Raw genomic sequence first — 18,840 nt, 5'->3', positions numbered from 1 at the left:
AAGTATATCTAAATGAAGTCGTAAAAGAATTATACGATGTAAAAAAAGAAAAGATTGAATTACAAAACACACCAATTCAAACGTTGTTCAAATGCTTATAACAATATTGGATTAGTAATAACAAAAGTGAAAATATCAAAGAAATTGAAATGAAATCAAAATCTATAGACAGACAATCTAACAAATATTTTGCTAAAGATCAAACGACATCTAACCTACCAATAAAAAGCGTTAATAGAACTACACAGTTTTACGGCATCAGTGACTTTATAGAAGGAACATTAAAACAAATGAAGCAAGAAAATGATAAAACTATATCGTCCACATTGACCGATAGTTTTATAAAAGAAAGGCGTATACAAGAACTTGAAAAAATTTTAAAGAATACAGTATACATTTGCGGTGCAGTAAATAAAAGCAGAGAAAAAGATATTAAAATAACTAAAAAACTTATTAATAATCTCGATAATACATCACAACAAAACATTAATAAGGTGGCTAAGGATGGTGATGTATTTGATAACTCTGATTCGTCAAATGAGATACCTAAAATACAAGATACAATAAATAATTTAATAAGCGAATTACCCATACCAGCTGATGTTGCTAAAGAATTCTTGGGTGCCTATTTAGACTTACTGTATGAAAACGAAAACAATATCGAAAGCAATTCGTCCACAGAGGGTTCAGACGCTTGTCAGCCAAAATGTGATGTTCAGGCTGAATCTGTACAAAAAAACATATCTAAAAGTATTTCAACAAGAGAAATTGGCGATAATAAACGCAGACTTGCTGATCCCGGTCAAATATTTCTCAAAGATATATTAGACAAAGTTACGACGTTATTTTCTAAGAAAAATGAAACTTATAACACCAAAACTATTACAACGAATGCACTAATAGGCTGGGATGGAATTTCATTTCATCCCGTAAAAGATGAACTACGAAATTATGAAACGAAACCTAATAATGACAATTCTGTCTTAGTTAATGTTTCTGAATATAATTTAGAGCATATTTCAATGACGAATGATCTAGACTTTCTTAGCGAAGGTTCCATCACCATGAATCTGAAAGACAAAACTAATAAATCTGGAGAAAAAAAAACTCTTAATCTTAGTTTAAATTTCACAGAAGGAGTACCTAATGTAAAAATTAATCAAGAAAACTTACTATCAAATATTTCGAAAACTAATTTATTTTTTACAAAAAGTTCTATATCACCATGTACCATTCTGCACACCCCTTTTATTAACATCAGTAATGAAGCTACAGACTTGAAACCGTATCTTAGCAGTAGCGAAGAATCTCGTCCGCAAAATCGTATAAACGACTTTGCAATAAACCCCTTCTTAACTGATAGCAATGTTTCATCTAAAGCGTATATAGAAAAAAATCGGTGTGATAATATGAGAGCTTACAAAATGCACTTGGACAAAGATTCTACTGAACCTAAAATCATAAACGAATATGACCTACAGCCTTGTTTCATTTTGTCATTAAACAAAGCATTTGCATCTAAAATGAAATTAAAGAGATTATTTAAAGACAATGAAGATAAAAATGTTTCAATCAAAAATATACAAAGATTGTCTTCAATTATAAAAAACAAGGCAGAATTATCTATTTTTGAAAATGTTCCTAAAGTTATAGACGAGGAGTTTATACTGCTGCTGTTAGAAAATATTTCTATATTATCTAAAGACTTGCCAACTTTGCATAAAGATATTAATAATCTTTATACAAAATTATTGCGGAAACACGAGAAACTTTGTACAAATAGACTTCAAGGATTAAGTCTTTTAGGTAAGATCTATAAGGGGAGTTCTAATATTAGAAACATGCTAGACAAAGAAACACAATATGAGGTAATTGATTGTCAAGCAACAACAGACAAACATAACTATGCGAGTGATACGAGTGACGTTAATATGAAAATAAATAATACCGATAAAGCGTTAAGTGCAGAAATAACAAAAATGATATCAAACAAGTGCATACAACTCAAAGGAAGCCAAGAAATAGAGATGACGGATAAATTTAATCTAACAGACAAGAATATCTTGATGACTTGTAATGGTAATGCTACCCAAACGTCTTTTAGTAGTCTGTCCAGTGAAGAAGACATCTTGAAAGCAGATACAGCAACATCTAATCAAAATTGGTATAGACAATATTGCATGCGAGACTGCGCCATAAGTACGCTCATCAAATGCTTTTTAGATTCAAACGATGGCTGTCAAAATTTTCGTTTCAAAGACAACATTGAAGGAGCAGCGAGAGATCGGGATTTACCGAATAAAAAATCCAAAAATGAACGAAAGCAATCGTCAAAAGTTCGACAAGATTTAATCCGAGAAATCAATTTACTATCACCTTCTTTTAAAGTATCAATACAATCGCAAACTGAGAAAAAATTGCGTTGGCTGAGGGAAAAGTCAAAACCGAATGACAACAACGTATATCAATTGTTTTTAAGCAAAAAATCTGATGTAAAAAGATCTTGCTCGATGATAGAAGCTGTTACTGATAAAAGCGATGATCTTAAAACTATATACCGATGTACCAGCTATCCCTCGTATTGCTCCGGTTAGTTAAACGTGATTCTAGAACGTTCTATAAAATTAATTCCATCGACCTCTCCGTCCGTCGCTACATTCCTATTATTTATTTATAATAATTTAAGCTGTAAATAGCTTGACTTTAAAAGTATATGTATCTGTAGTTAATACTTGCATTCGTTTCGCATTTCAACCGTATTCACAAACAATACTTTTGTCAGTTTGAAATCGTGTGCGATGTATCTGAATACTGATCTGTGATTGGTCCATTGATTTTAGATCTTTTCGGTATTTATTCGACAGAAGTGACCATGAAGTACTATTTACTGTTTCTGATTATTGTAATTTTGGTGAATTTTGAAATATAGTCGATATAATGATGGGTTCCTCTTCACTGCACTAATCCATCTCGTTAATATAATCTAATAGGGGAAAGTAAAATGCCAATGCAAATCAACTCTCAATTCGACATCTACCGACTGATACTAAGCGTTGCATATTGTGTCACAACACACACCGAATCTGAAATCGTTTAATCTCATATTGTATGTCATTTCCTTTATTCGCGACAGAATGTTGGCAGAATGTTTTCCGCTCAACTAGTATAGATATCCAAGTTGTCCTACTCATCTCCAAATATTAGAGTCTTTTCTTTGTCGCATCCCCAAAAATGGAATTCTCTACCATTCTGTTCCCCTCCTCCTAGCCTAATCAGGGTTTTTTGGAGGCGTGAAGATACATATTGGGGGCCGGAATGGTGAGAGCGACTAGTGCAGTTCATTCTCCCTGACTGTCCTGGCCGTCTTCGAGCTTGGACTTACCACTTACCATCAGATGGAGTGAAGTCAAATGCTTACTCGGTATTGTTTATGAATTGAATTTATGGACTCTATGAAGTCAGGCGCGCTGTGTGTTCATAGTATTATTTGTGAATACGGACCTTTGTTACTTTTATAAGAAATGGTGCGACATCTGTATGTTATATTAAAGCATTTTAATTTAGAAAACTAGATACAAAATATTTTCTTGGTTTAGTAGAAATGTTAAAGGTATTGGTTCAAAGTTTAGATAGTCTATATTCGAGGCATGCACTTATTATCTAAGAATCATGGCATATTGTTAATTTTAATTTGGTAGATTAATCCCAATCCTATTCTTCTATTAGTATTAATCTTAACTTTCCCGTTTCTAGTAGAAGACACTATGGGTTTATGCGTTAAACAACTCGACGCCATACGATTCTAGCGAAGTAAAAGTCGCAGGTTTGATCATATCCTTTTGGGATATTTTCTATTCTTCTTTTGCATGATCGGTGGATGAAAATCAGCCATAATGTCTTCTACTTCACTCACAATCTTTCAATAACGCTGGAATCAAGGACTAAGGACTCGTTTAAAATTCGAATACAATTTAGTTCTAGAAAATTCTCCTGTAGTCTTTAGTCCTAGACGTCTACCGTTATCCTCTGTCACCCGCTGTTCTGTCCCAGGGCTGGTTAGCCCCACTTCGCCCCCTATCCGCGGCCCGCAAGCTGGCTTCGTGTCGGGAACTCCCGGAGGACGGCTTGCTGGTTGGATTATTGGTATGACTATGATATTATTTTTCAAAATTACTTAAAGGAGTGACAAAAACAAAACTGTCTAAAAATTTGCCTTAACTAGTATTTTTTTGATACTTCGAGTCTCAGACTTGTCTATGGTAAAAATTTAAGATTACAATACATTGCTTTTTTGACGGTTTGAAGATTAATATTACTTTTAACGCGGAAGTGTTTGTGCGTGTGTTTTAGGTTTTTCTTTGCATATAACGTACTTACTTTATAATCAAATAACTGAAGCATGTACCAAAATATTGTGTTAGTATTTGCATGTGTTGCTTCATTAACAGTTTGTGTACATTGATTTAAGGCTTATGGATTTTTTATTTAAAGTTAATTAGTATTATTATAAAGTACGTTTGCACTTAGAGAAATGTTGACTGACATTCGGTGAATTTAATTTTTCGAATTCGACAATTGTTATCGGAATGAATGAAATGGGAGCCCAAATTGAAAAATATAAAATAAAAGTAGTTTGTAAAACAAAATACACACATGTAACGAACGATACAGTCCACATTAACATTGACAGTTAACTGATTTTCATTAGTACACTTTTCTGTTTGTGACAATGTAAAAAATATACCTTCCAAGTTGTTTGAATCATCTTGAAAGACATGACTGCCCCTACCGAATTTATCCTCTATGATGTATATGATGGAGAGGATGAGGAGGAGATGAGGATTCTAACGATAAACCTATACATACAAATCGGTTCTGGTATTTAAGTCACTGTAACCTTGAAAATTAAATCCAAAGGCTACACCCATTTCTTGTGCAGTCGTGTAAAAAGAGTTCGAAATAGAACTGGTGATAGATTATGTAATTTATCTTTTATATTGGGAATCCAAAAGTGTTTTGTAAGAACCCATTCGAATAAAGTATTTTTTTTATATGTAAATGAACTCTGCTTTTAAATATCATATTTAAATGATTCATTTAAAAATAATAATAATTGAATATACATAGATCAGAACTGATTCACTACTTAAATTGCTATCCCTTTTTAATCTGGTACGTCAGAAAGAGATGGTTATATGTCCTGTCAAATTAATTTATAGAACTATTCACACACGACGGCGCGCCTCTACGCTAAATAAATCGGAGTGCGTTTGTATGTGTGAGTGACGTTCGTGCTTATTAGATGTCTCAGACAAGTGAGATTACATTTATCAAAAATCAAAATCAAAATATACTTTATTTGAGTAGGCTTTTACAAGCAGTTTTGAATCGTCATTTAAGAAACTATATTAAGTAAAGCTGCCATTGGTTCGGAATGTAATTCTACCGAGAAGAACCGGCGAGAAACTAAGTAGTTAGTCTCTTTCTATAAAAATAAAGGCAGCCTAAGGAAATAAAACCAATTTGTTTACATTCATTTGTCTCAGTGAACAGACCTCTATTTAAAATATTGTACACAAATGTCTCGGCGACTATATCTGACTAATAGTTTGAGTTTTTAATCTTCAGAGTCCGGCGGTCCCCTAGACACGGCGTCTCGTGAGCTGGGTCAGGCGCAGCTGTCCGTGCAGCAGCTTCAACGGCTTCTGGAAGCGCTGGAACTGCAGCAGCAAGCGCACCACGATACTGATGTAAGAATAGTGTATTTATAATTAAGCATTATGTAATTGTATATGTATGTGGTATTATTATGTTTATATGTCCTACTAAATAGGGTTCATTTCATAAGGCTGCATTACATAACTCAAAAACGTTCGTGCGTCAGCTGTGCGTCAGCCATTTGTTCACGCGTAATTTAATGGCAAAATTGATTTATATTTGGAGACAGCGCTAAAAATCCTCTAAATTAACTAACCGAGCGGCTGCTTGAATGTAATTTACTTTTGTACTCAATTTTTAAAGTACGTGTGAATGTGATTGTGACGGATCTTATATATATAAATAAAAAATCTTTTTTGTACGTTTGTCCCCTATGGTTTCTAAACCATTATGATTATGACGAAACGATTTGAGGGGTTTGGAAACGCTAGCCCGAACAAACAAGATTGTTTTTATTTGTGGTCTTCAATGTAGATGGTGTATAGCGATGGAGCCGGGACAAGTAACCATTACATATACATACATTATTACATTAACAGCCTGTAAATTTCCCACTGCAGGGCTAAGGCCTCCTTATGGGGAGAAGGTTTGGAGCATTCTACCACGCTGCTCCAATACGGGTTGGTGGAATAAACATGTGACAGAATTTCGTCGAAATTAGACACATGCAGGTTTCCTCACGATGTTTTCTTACACCGAGCACGAGATGAATTATAAAAACAAATTAAGCACATGAAAATTCAGTGGTACTTGCCAGGGTTTGAACCCGAAATCATCGGTTAAGATGCACGCGTTCTAACCCCTGGGCTATCTCGGCTCGAGTATTGAATAAATACAAGGAATAAATACGAATAAATTACACTAATAGTATCTGTACTTGCAGATAAACAGTATCGCCAAAGTCGAAGTCGACATATTGTGATTGTTTGTGAGAAGTGTCAAGATGTCCAAAAATTGTTGGTATTGCGAATGTTTACTTTCTAGAAATTAATCTGTTTGATTTATCAAATAAACAAATGAAAAGCTTTCAAACTGGGACTTATCCCGGTGTATCGTTATTCCACTCTTAAGTTTACCGTCGAAGGCAGTCCGTATCCGTCTATCGCCACCATGATTTAAATTGACAAATCATTCCGATGAAACTATAGATCACCTTAATTTATTGCATTAGCATTAGCAGCCCGTAAATGTCCCACTGCTGGGATAAAGGCCTCCTCTCACTTTGAGAAGAAGGTTTGGAGCATATTCCACCACGCTGCTCCAATGCGGGTTGGCAGAAAACACATGTGGCAGAATTTCATTGAAATTAGACACATGCACGTTTCCTCGCGATGTTTTCCTTCACCGCCGAGCACGAGATGAATTATAAACACAAATTAAGCACATGAAATTTCAGTGGTGCCTGCCTGGGTTTGAACCCGAAATCATCGGTTAAGGTGCACGCGTTCTAACCACTGGGCCATCTCGGCTCTAATATATATAATTTATTGACTGATTTATTTATACTCATTTGAAATTCTTATTTATGATAATTATATTTGTATTATCTTATAGCCTTTGACATTTTACAGATCATGTTCGATGTTCCAGGACTCTTTTTCGATTTGTTTAAGCACTTAGAGCACTCTTGTTAAATGGAGGGTTAGGGATAGGACGTTTACGTTTAAAATTCATGTATAAAGTTAGCAAAGGTACCGATCACGAGGCAATGTAATTAAATCAACATAACATGTAATTCTAAGACATATCCTGTATTTATATATATTATGTAATTTTGGAAAAGAAAGAGTTTATTCAGTAATCCCATGGAAAACATTTCCAGGTATCCATAGAAGGTGCATCGCCAAACGTAAAGAAGGACCGACGCAAGTTCGGTCTGCGCAAAAAGAAATCCAACAGCAAGTGTGCGTCCGTAGAACTGGCTCCCCCCCACATCGACCCGTCGAACTCACACATGGTAACTACTCGCTTTACCTGGTCATGATTGATTTAAGACCTAAGATGTCCTTTTCGAAGATCATATTTTATACTAGGCAGATCTTGAGGGCTCAAATCCCGAGCCACTCAAAAGTTTATGGGTTTAAAAGTAACCTGGACTTTTTTGGTTTTGCGATCGGAGATAGATTTTGAAAGAGTTCTGTATCTGCTTTACTAAAAAGAATAATGAATATATTATCAGTATGAGTATACAATTGTATCACCATCCGTTGGTTGTAATAAACCCGTGTCACGGCCGCAGGCGCTGTCGGCGCTGACGGCGCCGCCGTCCCCCGGGGGCGGGGCCTCCTCTATCCCCGCCTCCGCCGCCTCGCTTCCCATCGGTGAGTCCGTGTCTCGCTCATTATCTCTCACTTCCTCACTTGTATCTTTCCCTGTCAATCGCTGGTAGAGCGACTTTAGTGCTTGCCTGTATGATATTTGGTTTACGCACGGTTACATATGAATCATACGTTACTGTAAAAAATTTATATTCATTTGTATGCTAATTGTGATATAATAAGAGGTTATTAAAACTAATAATATTTAAAAAAAGTTTTTTTTTTTTAAATTATATAAGTTAAAAACTTTTTAAAAGAAATATTTTTTTACATGGATTAAAAAAATATTTAAAATTAATCGAAACGGTACAAAACAAAAATTTCTGTTTACAAGAAATATTGATCTGACCCTATTAAGTTGTAACATTATTGTTTTAAATTGATGTTATCGAATTTATTTTGGATTTATTGTAAGATACACCTCTGATAGCTTAGATTCAATAAGACGTAACAACATTCATATTCAATCGTGCGTACGCCGTTGTAACTGTGTGCATTTTTTTTTAGTCTAAATGTAACCGAGACGTCGAAACTATACGCACTGAATAGATAAATCACTGAAAGTTATCATATCGAGAAAACCTTTTATATTATAAATTGTGTGTCTTCTTAATTGTTTATATTCATTTTATTATTATTTTAATTAAATTTAAATGAAATAAAGCCGATTGCGTTTTTAATTTTAATGCACATTTCAATGGTATGTCTTATCAAGGATTCTACGAGATCGGTAAGTTACTCAATGCCGTCGGCCATTTTTATTTTCATGACATAAAATGGCGCCAAAACATGCACGAACAGCTATGGCATTGACAGCTAATTGCATTATATTCCATCGCAAGACAGAATTAATATTACAGAAATAATATTAACGCAATGTTTTCGATATAAATTAACATCAAAGCCGCTTTACCGCTAATTTCGATTTAAAAAAAAATAAAAGACGATTTAAAAATAGCACATTTTCTAATGAATACGTTTTTCTTTTTACCTTCCAGTGTTTCTATCCACATTTCTGGCCTCTGCCTTAGTTCGTAAGACTATTTTAATTTTTTAATTTATTTCATCCCTCCCCCATTCACGACGTACACGCCACTACTGCCTGCATGCAAGTTCGTTGATTTCTACGCATTAATTCTTCTTTGATATGTTTTAACATGATTTTTCCGGCATGATATTAAATTCGATGTTGAAAATTTCAATATTTGTTTTTTTTTTTGCAAAAGTCACTGTAGTCAAAGATCATGTATGTTATTTTTCATCCAAATATGACCTTTGACAAATGAATTTCCAAAAAAAAATGCAAAGATAGTTTGTTCTTAACTAAAGAATTATTTGAAAATATTTGATTATGAAATTCCGACTAGGAGGGATAAATATGAATCATTGGCTGTGTGATTAAAGCTGTGTACAGATATGTTATTTTGTCGCAACGTACCTCCATGTCGTACGAGCGTCGCGAACTAATAATTACTATTTGAACGCCTTTCGGTGCGTATCGATACAGATATAGGTATGCTCTGATACATTGCAAATCGGTTTATTCACACTTTTCGAAGGCGATCCGATACGGTATATACGCTAATCTCGACGCATTCGTTCCAAACTCATATATTCATAAACATATATATATGAAATAGGTAAGTAGAGGAACAAATGGTCCACGTGATTGTAAGTGGTCAGCATCGTCATAGACATTGGTGCCATACACAATAACACAACAATAATGGGTATTAATGTTTACCCGTAGGTGTGAACTCACTCAGAGTTCTACCTACCCAGATGGGCAAAAAACTCCACCACCAAGTAACTCACTAATTATACAAATAACTATTGACAATTGCCTAATAAATAAAACGCTAAGAAAAATTACTAATAAGTAGTACTCTCGTACTCACGTGACCTTGAGTCTTATCTGAATATTTCCAAGTTATCATCGATTTCATAAGACCATATATAGAGATTATCTGGAGCTGTGTTTACATCTCTAGATAATCTCGTCGAGCTCAGATGAAATGACTCATTTTATCTCATTTCGTTACGTCACAGCTCAGACTAAAGACTATTCAACATTACATGTATAAATTTTACTTACCATTAACAATATATAACCCAAGTAATTTGGGAAGGAAAAATTGAAAAAGAGGTCTTATATATTTAATTTTATATTTAAATATGTCGAGTGATAGCGGTGGATACTTAGTGCCGATTGGGAGGTGGTTATGTTTACACATCGTGAAGTTATTAAGGGAATGTGAGTTACTATCGTTATCATTGTAGATCAAAGACAAGGCGTAGAGTGTTTTGAAGAAAATAAATTCCTTTTACATATATACATGTTTGTTTCTTGTGTATCTTTGAATGAGTTCCAAAACTATTCATCTTATTGTGTTAAAACTAAGTACCGTCGTTATTGCTACTTGTGAGAAGGTTTGAGCTGTACCGTCAACATAAAAAGAGCGAATCGCTTCGCAAATTCAAAAGTCATGCGTCGCATGTTCGGCTTTGTTATTCAATAAAAATTGTCTGAATTGAAAATTCATTACTTGAATGATTTTATTACTGGTGGTAGATCTATATTTTCATTGAGTGGTATTCAAATCATTGCTTTGTATTTTTGTGTTCTGGTCTAACTGGTGAGTGAGTCAGTATAAATAATTACAAATACAAAACGCATTTATCGTACGTCTTCCATCTAAGTAAGTTATTAATATTCTTCTCAAAAATATATTTGTATATCGTAAAACATGTTTTGGCAACGGTACTTATCTATTCTAATGAATGGGATGACGCTTTATTGTAAATCCTAGCCGTGCAAACTACTAAACCAATATACATTAAACTTATGCCAGAAGATGTTCGTAGGGAAACTTTCCGGAGAAGATATTTCTTTAGAATATTATAAATGTTAAAATAAGGATGTATGTGTTTGTAAATCAATCACGTCAGAATTTTTTATCTATATATTTTATTATTATTAAAGTGTGGAAAGATTTCCTTCGTGAGATCGAGAGGAAACCTACAAGTGTAGGATCTAATTGAGAGGTTGGTTACGGTCCACAGCTTAAAGGAAGAGGTCGCCTCGGATCAGCTGTGAAACTTTTATAGGTTATTATAACCCTGTCAAATTAAGATGTCGTGTATTATTACCGTGATCAGTATATTGATGTAGTTCTTCCAATGTAAATATTGCTTTTTAATTGTACTGTGTTGTATTATAATTATTTAGGTGGTTCGATTAAATTTTAATGATCGAAATAGCTTTGCATGCATTTATATTTGCATGGTTTTTATTATTATTATTATATATATTTGATAGTCAAATAGAAATTACCCAAGATATTAAACTCGATTGTAATAATTTGGTTTTATGTAAAGCATAAAATGTATGTTTAAAGTACTGTTGTAATTTGTAATATTAATGTTATATTGATATTTTGTATTAAAAATAATAATTAGGATATATATTTTTATTATTATTATTATTATGACGTATTGAAAATAATTCTTAACACGAATATTCAAAGACACGATTCCAATTCTATTAAAAAAAAAACAATGTAGATTGTAATTGGACAAATAGAAAACAAATTGTTGATAGTTTTTTATCTGTGTTTTGTCACTTCCAGCTTGTGCGGCAACTCGTCCTCAGTCCCTGCCCGGTGCGGAAGCTCTCAACGCACCCACGAGCCTGAGCAGCCTGACGCCTGACCAGCAGTTGCGGGAAGACTTCACGGTTCTCGCTAAAGATTTAGTGACTAGTCTCAAAAGCGTTGTGTCCACTTTGGTAAGACTTTGTAGCTCACATTACATTTAAGTCGTGTAACCTGTGACGTCATAGAAGCTCACCGAGAATAGTCAGCCCAGAAAGAGGCATCGGTGTCGGAGAAGATGACTACTCCGATCAATCGATACTGATAATATTTTAGTGCTTCAATAAAAAATTAACTGTGTCGGTCCCAAATAAATGTAATATGAGAAAGTTAATGACGATCATGACATGAATCACTCGATGAAACACCATTAAGAATGCTCAATTTTAATGGTTTTTTCGAATTTACTATGTGAAAGTAAACGTGTAAATGGATCCGTAAGAAACTAGGTGTACTCAGTTCCGTGGTCTAGACTACAGCGCGTGTGTGCGCGCAGGTGCGCGAGCGCGGGCGGCTGCGCGCGCACGCGGGCGACGGCGCGCCGCTGCTGGCGGCGCTGCGCGGCGACCTGGCCACGGCGCTGCAGCAGAACTCGGGTGAGCGAGCCAGTTTGCATCGCACTAATTGCGGTTCACTTCACTTTACTATGCACGCACCGATTCAAACTCTAGCTGGAGTCTGACATATGCCTATAGAAAATCTTAACCTAATCTTAATCTACCTTGGTGCACTTCTAATTATAAATAATATATAAGAACATTGATTTTGCAGTAAAATTCAGCATTGATTTTTTGATGGGAATAGTACGGTATCAGGCTAACCCACAAACTTTTTGGGCGGATTTTTCAAATCCCACTCGTGATACACCAACTGTTATAATTTATTTTTAAATGCACCGCAATTATTATTACATATCAGTCAGATCGCACCGTTTTCGCTCGACCCGCCGAGTCCCATGCGCGGCGCGCAGGCGCAGTAGGGTCACTCGGGTACATAAATGTGAATGAGCGAGAAGTGTTGTCCGCAGAGCTGCGCTCGCGCCTGTCGCGCATCCACGACGCCTCCGACCTCGCCGAGCTGTCGTCCGTGGGCCACGACTCCGACGTCACCGCGGTCAGTGCACGCCTCACGATATATTGTATATAAATATATATATAATAAGTCTTCCGAGAAACCACTAAATTATGTTTCACATGCATTCTCACTCCTGTCTTATTTAATTCAGGACCATTTAAAAAAATACAATATATTTGTATATAGCATTCAAATTAGACCGAATCTGGTCATATCTAACATAGATTAAATAATAGCTCAGCTATAAATGGACTGCTTAGCTATTTTCAAAATTACAAGTTTAGTCTTGACCCCTGCGGCTGTAACCGTCCTAACACAAACGACACGCTTAACCAGACAGGAAATTCGAAATTAGTAATTTATAAAAATACCTTTATTCCGTACAGAATCGTCAGTTTCAACACTCGCTCAGCTACAGCTCGTCCTGTGTGTCCGCTTCAGAATTCTTCGACGCAGAAGAACACGATGACATCAATAAGAATGATATTCTGAACGCTGATGAGGTAACAATCAAGGTGTAATGTAAACTTCTACGGTGATGACGTCACAATATTGTAAATACTAACGCCAGTAGTATAAGTCAGCTTTGTAATAATCGAAGAATGTTTTACCGGTCACAGGCGGGAGTCATAGAACTGGACGGCGACTCGTCCTCCGAGGCCGGCTCCCTCAGCAGCGAGGAGGGCTCCGCGAGCTCCGACAACTCGGACGCTGCGAGTGAGATAACTTTCGTCCTTCCCCACACTAGCTCGCGATCCGGAAGCACTCGAGATAATATGGCCTCCCCCCCCAGTGGTGTCGGCCGAGCGCGCGGAGCCGGCGGCGGGCGCGCACTGGACGCGCCGCACGCGCCTGCCGCGGCCCCGGCCCTCGCCCGGGGGGCCCAGCCTGTGGAACCTGCTCTACAAGAACATCGGCAAGGACCTCAGCCAGATCTCCATGCCCGTCACCATCAACGAGCCGCTCAACATGCTGCAGGTAGGCTCCCGGTCGCGGGCGGAGGTCGCCCCGGCACGGCGCGGCGGGGCACTAACGCGTGGGCTGTGCAGCGGCTGTGCGAGGAGCTGGAGTACTCGGAGCTGCTGGAGGCGGCGGCGGGCGCGGCGGGCGCGGCGGAGCGCTGCGCGCTGGTGGCGGCCTTCGCCGTGAGCGCCTACGCGGCGGCGGCGCACCGGGCCGCCTCCAAGCCCTTCAACCCGCTGCTGTGCGAGACCTACGAGTGCGTGCGGGAGGACCGCGGCTTCCGCTTCGTGGCCGAGCAGGTGTTCTCTCTTTCTTTGTAGCGATCCAAAGTCATACCGAACCGAATCATCTTATAACCGAGCATTTATCCCTCCGCGTTATACGACCGTACCATGAGAATCTGTTTGCACTCAGTTTCCCCACCTCTACGGGTAGTTGTAAACCAATATTGTATAATACTTATTACGTTATCTAAAATTCTCATCTCAGCTAGATTGTACTGTACCAGCATGTAAATGTCCCACTACTGGGCTAAGGCCTCCCCTTTTGAGGAAATAGTTTGAAGCATATTCCACCACGCTGCTCCAAAGCAGGTCGGTGAATCTCATATCATTGAAATTAGACACGTGCAAGTCTCCATGCGATATTGTCCTTCACCGCCAAAAACGAGATAAATTATAAACACAAATTAAGCACAAGAAAATTTAGTGGTGCTTTGAACCCGGTGAAAGTGGTGCAATAATCGGTTAAGATGCCCGCGTTCTAACCACTGGGCCATCTCGGCTCTTATACTATAATTCAGTCTATTTTAAATTTTAGACATTTCTTTATTATAAAGATAAAATTATAAGATAATACATAAGATTGATAATTTTAACTCTTTACCAATATGGTGTCCATCAGGTATCCCATCACCCCCCCATCTCAGCTTGCCACGCCGAATCCCCTCGCTGGGTATTCTGGCAGGAGGCCCGTATCAAGACGAAGTTCTGGGGGAAATCTATGGAGTTCCAGCCGGCTGGTCGCGTTCACGTCAAGCTGTTGACAACGGGAGATCATTATAGTTGGAACAAGGTATGTTTGTTGTTGATCACGGATAATAACAATAATTTAATTTTTTTTCCTTTCCAATCCAAGTGATCCATTTTAAAATTTGTTAATCGATGAATCAAAGAATATTTTATTCAAGTAGGCTCTTAAAAGCACTTTTTGAATCGACCTTTTTGAAATTCACTGATAAGAATATCAATCTATACATACATACATATAACAAAATTGGAGTGTCTGTTTGTAATATTAAAATAACTGCTTTTAACTAAATGCATATGTAAATGTAAACGCAGTACATATACCAAAATAACTTTTTTTTATTTTCGTCTGTCTGTTTGTTCCGGCTAATCTCTGGAACGACTGGACCGATTTTGACGGGACTTTCACTGACAGAAAGCTGATGTAATAAGGAGTAAATTAGGCTACAACAATAACTTTTTGTTAAATTCAAACTCGCACGAAGTCGCGGGCACAGCTAGTTGAAAATACACACAACATTCACAAATGTTAACATGTAAAGTAATTTTAAAATATGTTATAACTATATCACATATATACACACACACATATATAGATATAAATAACTCATAATAATAAAGTTTGTGTAAAGCTGATTTCAGTATGTTATAATTATTGGAACAACATACATCATTCATTAATTCATTCATTCATCATTTTAGAACCGAAATTCGGAATGAAGGTAATTTATTTTTGTTACATAGTGTGATAAACTAATAATATTACATAATATGTATAAAAAAAATTTAAAACTCAGAATCTACTTTCCGAACTGGTGGTAGCTTTAAATTTAATTCAACAGCGTGACATGATTCAAAAGTACTTTTATGAGCCTACTTGAATGAAGATTTTTTGGTTTTTATTTATTTTTGACACAAAAAATTACATTTAATAAAAATAAAATGTTGAATGTTTAAAAGTATTGTTCGTGCAGGTGACGACGTGCGTGCACAACTTGTTCGGAGGCCAGCGGTGGGTGGACCAGTACGGAGACATGCACATCACGTGCCACGGGTCCGACATCTCCTGCAAACTCAACTTCATTAAGGTGCGCACCTTTACCACCACCACCGCCGATACAACTATAATTAAACTACAAAGATTGTGTCCGTACTCGATGGACTTTTGAATAAGATTAACGCTTTTAAATGAGATTATTATTAAAAGGATTGCGACTTCCTATTCAAGGAATTAAATAGTTGATGTAATATGCAGTAATTTCTGACACTTGTGCTTCCAGGCGAGTTCGTGGTCCAGTAGCCGGCACGAGGTCCGCGGAGCTGTGACGGAGGCCAGCACTGGTACGAGGCTCAGGCTAGCGGGTCGCTGGTCCGAAGCCCTGTATGCTGGTGATCCGCCCGCAGCTAAATGTCTATGGAGACCTGGTATGTGTAACTTTTGCTTGTCAAATTACATTCAGATAGATTATTAAACGTCCTTTTTTATTAGGTACGCAGACGGGCAAATTGATCATCTGATGGTAAGTGGTCACCGCCTCCCATGGACATTGACGCTGTAATAAATACTAACCATTTCTTACATCTCTAGTATGCCACTAACCATGGGGATGTTATGTCCCTTGTGCCATTAGTTACACTGGCTCACTCAGACTTCAAACCGTAGCACAACAATACCAAGCACTGCTTAGTGATAAAATATATCATGAATGGATGCTACCTACCCAGATAGGCTAAGTCTAATGAGTTGGTATTTCGAGTACGGAACCTTAAACAGATATGAAGTGTAACTGATGTGTGTGCGTGCGTGTGTGTGCAGGTGCGATGCCGGCCGAGCACGAGCTGTACTACGGGTTCACGCGCTTCGCCATCGAGCTGAACGAGCTGGAGCCCGGGCTGCGGGAGCTGCTGCCGCACACGGACACCAGGTTCAGGTCAGTGTACAACATTTTATACTCCTATATTTACATTTCTAAGACATCCATAAACAGTACACCAAACACCGAGATACTTATTTTTTTCAGTTTTGAAATTCTGTACCGTCATTCCTCGTCATTCGTCTAGTAACCGAATGAATGACGTGTTGCTCAGTGGTGCCAACTTAGGGGTTTTTCCCTCGAAATTTAGGGCGGAATTAAGATGTGAAGGTTGTTTAGGAAAATTTTTTTAGAGGAAAATATATGAACTTTTATATGACTAAAAATTTTTATGCAAAAATTTAATTAAAACTAAACTCGAGAAAAGGAAAGTTAAAAAATTAAAAACGTTTTATTTTATAGTCATTATTGATATATTTTATACATTTTAGGGCAATTCGTAGTTGGTCCTAGGGGGGGGGGGGGCATTATGTAGGAGTTCGCATCACTGGCGTAGACCCTAGCTTTAAGAAGAGTTTAAACGCTCAGTATTTATATATATTTACAACGATAGTATTCATCTAAAGTAGTTTATTAAAAAAAAATTCCATCATTCAGACCGGATCAACGTGCGTTAGAGGAGGGAGACGTGGAGGCAGCGGAACAGTTCAAACATCAGCTGGAACAGGCGCAGCGGGAGAGGAGGCGGGACTCGCCTGAACATACGCCATCTTGGTTCCGGTAACTATAGATTTATCTTGCCCATACTGATGCAGATACAAGGGTCGGTTGCCATCATATGGTGTTCTGATGTTCAAGTGATGGTCACTGGTACGATATCCACGACTTGAGATAAAGAGAGAGCTCTATCATTTAAAATTGACTTGTGCGAATCACTGACCTAATTAAAGTCTTGTAAACAAGAGCAGAGTTGGCCCAGGAGACGCGTGCATCTTAACCAATAATTGCGGGTTCAAACCCAGGCAAACATCTCTGAGTTTTCATGTGGTTAATTTGTGTTTATAATTCATCTCGTGTTCTGCGATGAAGGAAAACATCGTGAGGAAACCTGCATGTGTCTAATGTCAATGAAATTCTGCCACATGTGTATTCCACCATCCCGTATTGGAGCAGCGTGGTGGTATATGCTCCATACCTTCTCCTCAGAGGGAGAGGAGTTGTTAATGTATATCAATTATGGAACTGTACTCAGTATTGTCTAAATGTATATGTTCATATAACCTTTATTTAAATAAAGAATACATATAAATATATAAACACAAGGAAATTGGAATTAATGAATGAAAAAAAAAGACACATTATGTTTCTATGTGTCTATCAAAGCGCGTAAGTGCATTATATTTGTCGTTATATATCTTCGAACTGTCGAAAACTAACTATGTGGACATCTGGTGGCCAAACGTTGTCTATCAGTGGGATAGGGCCTGGGTGTAGGCCGTAGGTTAGGCAAGTAGCGCAGCACGTCTGTATGGCCGGCGGTCCACAGCAAGGGCTCGGAGGGCGGCGAGGAGGCGTGGGTGTTCGGCGGCGACTACTGGCGCGCGCGCGACGCCGGCTTCCCCGCGCTCGCCGCGCCGCGCCTCTGGTGACCGCCGCCGGTACGCACGCACGCACACGCACGCGCACGCACACGCTCCCTAGACGGTGACTGGTGACACGTCGAGAGTCCGAGTCCCGTTTGCCGGTCTTAGACCTTATTCAGAAATTAAAATACATAAGTAAAAATACATTTAATGTTGTCTTAGATTTTCGCGATTATTACACATTGAAATAAAACTAGTTTTTAACGGATTTAATCGCGTATATTAATTATTTTATTTTAACATCCCGACGTTTCGAGCACTTTGCAGTGTTCGTGGTCACGGGCAGACTAAGGTGACATTTGTCTGTATTTTATATACTCCCGCATAAACTCGAATGTGAGTGTGGTTTATCTTACATAGGTCAAACAAAGAGAAGCATCGGTACTAGGGTCAAGGAACATATAGGAGATGTCAAAAATAGGCGTTCTTCAAAGTCTGCAGTCTGTGAACATGCTCTGGATAAACCTAACCATTTTATTCGATTTGATAAACCACAGATCCTCGCTAGAGAACACAGATTCATTCCTAGAATGATACGCGAGGCTATTGAAATTCAAAAACATCCGAACTTCAATAGAGAAGATGGTTGGAGACTATCTAACACTTGGGATCCACTTATTAAAAATTTA

At 37.6% G+C, this 18,840-nt stretch overlaps 1 protein-coding gene across 5 annotated transcripts in view; it reads left to right on the top strand.

The window, feature by feature from the left end:
- The window catches only part of LOC125073612 (oxysterol-binding protein-related protein 6-like), a 51,531-nt gene that overhangs the window by 31,568 nt on the left and 1,123 nt on the right, over positions 1-18,840 (top strand). Inside the window, exons 7-24 of one of the 5 annotated variants that reach the window (XM_047684504.1) lie at positions 4,051-4,143; positions 5,629-5,750; positions 7,541-7,675; positions 7,958-8,039; positions 9,035-9,070; positions 11,666-11,823; positions 12,186-12,285; positions 12,717-12,802; positions 13,150-13,266; positions 13,384-13,480; positions 13,557-13,741; positions 13,813-14,025; positions 14,630-14,800; positions 15,729-15,842; positions 16,035-16,179; positions 16,571-16,685; positions 17,226-17,348; positions 18,115-18,226. In XM_047684504.1, coding sequence (XP_047540460.1) covers positions 4,051-4,143; positions 5,629-5,750; positions 7,541-7,675; positions 7,958-8,039; positions 9,035-9,070; positions 11,666-11,823; positions 12,186-12,285; positions 12,717-12,802; positions 13,150-13,266; positions 13,384-13,480; positions 13,557-13,741; positions 13,813-14,025; positions 14,630-14,800; positions 15,729-15,842; positions 16,035-16,179; positions 16,571-16,685; positions 17,226-17,348; positions 18,115-18,217 — 2,195 coding nt within the window. In that variant the 3' untranslated portion in view covers positions 18,218-18,226. Of the gene's footprint in view, positions 1-4,050; positions 4,144-5,628; positions 5,751-7,540; positions 7,676-7,957; positions 8,040-9,034; positions 9,071-11,665; positions 11,824-12,185; positions 12,286-12,716; positions 12,803-13,149; positions 13,279-13,383; positions 13,481-13,556; positions 13,742-13,812; positions 14,026-14,629; positions 14,801-15,728; positions 15,843-16,034; positions 16,180-16,570; positions 16,686-17,225; positions 17,353-18,114; positions 18,227-18,840 lie in introns of those variants that run through there. The other 4 variants (XM_047684503.1, XM_047684506.1, XM_047684505.1 and 1 more) reach the window with 4 other exon arrangements.

This window comes from Vanessa atalanta, chromosome 24 (assembly GCF_905147765.1).
Source record: "Vanessa atalanta chromosome 24, ilVanAtal1.2, whole genome shotgun sequence".
NCBI lineage: Eukaryota > Metazoa > Arthropoda > Insecta > Lepidoptera > Nymphalidae > Vanessa > Vanessa atalanta.
This window is presented reverse-complemented; position numbering and strand designations above follow the sequence as displayed.